The 1,394-nt window shown below is 52.2% G+C and overlaps 1 protein-coding gene across 2 annotated transcripts in view; it reads left to right on the plus strand.

The window, feature by feature from the left end:
- Nucleotides 1–569: 569 nt before the first annotated feature.
- LOC119311772 (probable histone H2A variant 3) overlaps nt 570–1,394 on the plus strand; it is a 4,247-nt gene continuing 3,422 nt past the window's right edge. The window contains exons 1-2 of one of the 2 annotated variants that reach the window (XM_037587473.1): nt 570–661; nt 802–945. In XM_037587473.1, coding sequence (XP_037443370.1) covers nt 829–945 — 117 coding nt within the window. In that variant the 5' untranslated portion in view covers nt 570–661; nt 802–828. The remainder of the gene's footprint in view (nt 662–801; nt 946–1,394) is intronic. The other variant, XM_037587474.1, reaches the window with a different exon arrangement.

Genomic DNA, 1,394 nt, shown 5'->3' on the forward strand with positions numbered 1-1,394 from the left:
AGAAAGCACCCCTAGATCGTTAGCACCGTCTCTAGGGCACTGCATATAACACTATGAAATAAACCACACAAGAACCCACTAGTTGTATATACAAATTTACTTTATAGTTTTTTTCACCATCTTTTATTTAGAAAAAATATAGTAAAAAAGCAGAAATTTGAATTGCACTCTACACAAAAAAAGAAGTCAATTACACTCTCCGCAAAAAGCAAAGAAAAATGAGTTCCTGGTGTGCCTACCTTGCTCTAAAATGAATTACACCATGCTTGAGATCATGGGTTGCAGGCTCTTCAACTAGAAAGAGAAAATTGCAGGTTCTGAACTGCGTGATTATCCTCAGCAACGAGGGTTGTTTTGGGGTTTCAGCCGGCAATTTCGAAAGCCCACAGTAGCAGCCGCTCAAAACGTGCTAACCTTTACGATTAGCATCTCAACCCCCTAGAACCAATATAAACTTTATAACAGTCCCTGTCAGAAGTTCTTACGCACCACGAGGAGTTGTACAGAATAACCTCCTACGACAGGGGCCCGGTTGTCAATCTTCTCGTTTATAAATTCCCCACCAAACCAAGCCTCTGCCCCCGCACCAAGCAGAAAAAAAATCTCTCCTCGCTCTCGTCCGAGTCGCGTGAGGAGAAAGGAGGGAAGCCGGAAAGGTAAGGTCTGCCCGCGAATCCCACCGGGACTCCACCAATTTCCCCCGCGATTTATCCATCCGGGCCGTGGGATCCGCCCGATTCCTCCCCCGATCTGCGCTGATTCGCCGCCCGACTCGTCGGATTCGGTCCTCCGTTTGTGCAGGGGTTCTCGCCGAGGCGGAAGGAGGAGATGGCCGGGAAGGGAGGCAAGGGCCTGCTCGCGGCCAAGACGACGGCCGCCAAGACCGCCGAGAAGGACAAGGGGAAGAAGGCCCCCATCTCCCGCTCGTCCCGCGCGGGACTTCAGGTGAGCTTGCTCTGCTTCGTGTTCCCCCGTACGCGCGCTTAGATTCGGTTCGAATTCGAAGCGTCGCGCGCGCGCTCGCGTGCTGGCCGTGGTATTCGAGGGGTTTCGCGGCGCGTGCGCTCTAGGGCACGCCTCCCGGAAGCTGTAGAGGTGACTGCGTGCTATTCCTGTTGTTACGCTTGGCATGGGTTGATTCTTCGGTGGATTGGCTGCGCGCAGGTTGGATACGGTTTTAGAGATTCAAGAAGTTGTACGTCTTGGCAGAATTTTTGTAGATCTGGAGAAGCACTTGCTTTGTGTGGATTTGATTCGTGATATGCATTGAGGTTCTGTAGATTGGTGAGTCCATAGTTGTCCGAAGCGCGGAACGACGGCGCGGCCCCTTTTCCGGGGTGGTTTGCCTGGATCTAGGGTTGGGATTGAGGTGCGGGACGACACGAGTCGACGGC

This window comes from Triticum dicoccoides, chromosome 5B (assembly GCF_002162155.2).
Source record: "Triticum dicoccoides isolate Atlit2015 ecotype Zavitan chromosome 5B, WEW_v2.0, whole genome shotgun sequence".
In the NCBI taxonomy this organism is placed as follows: Eukaryota; Viridiplantae; Streptophyta; class Magnoliopsida; order Poales; family Poaceae; genus Triticum; species Triticum dicoccoides.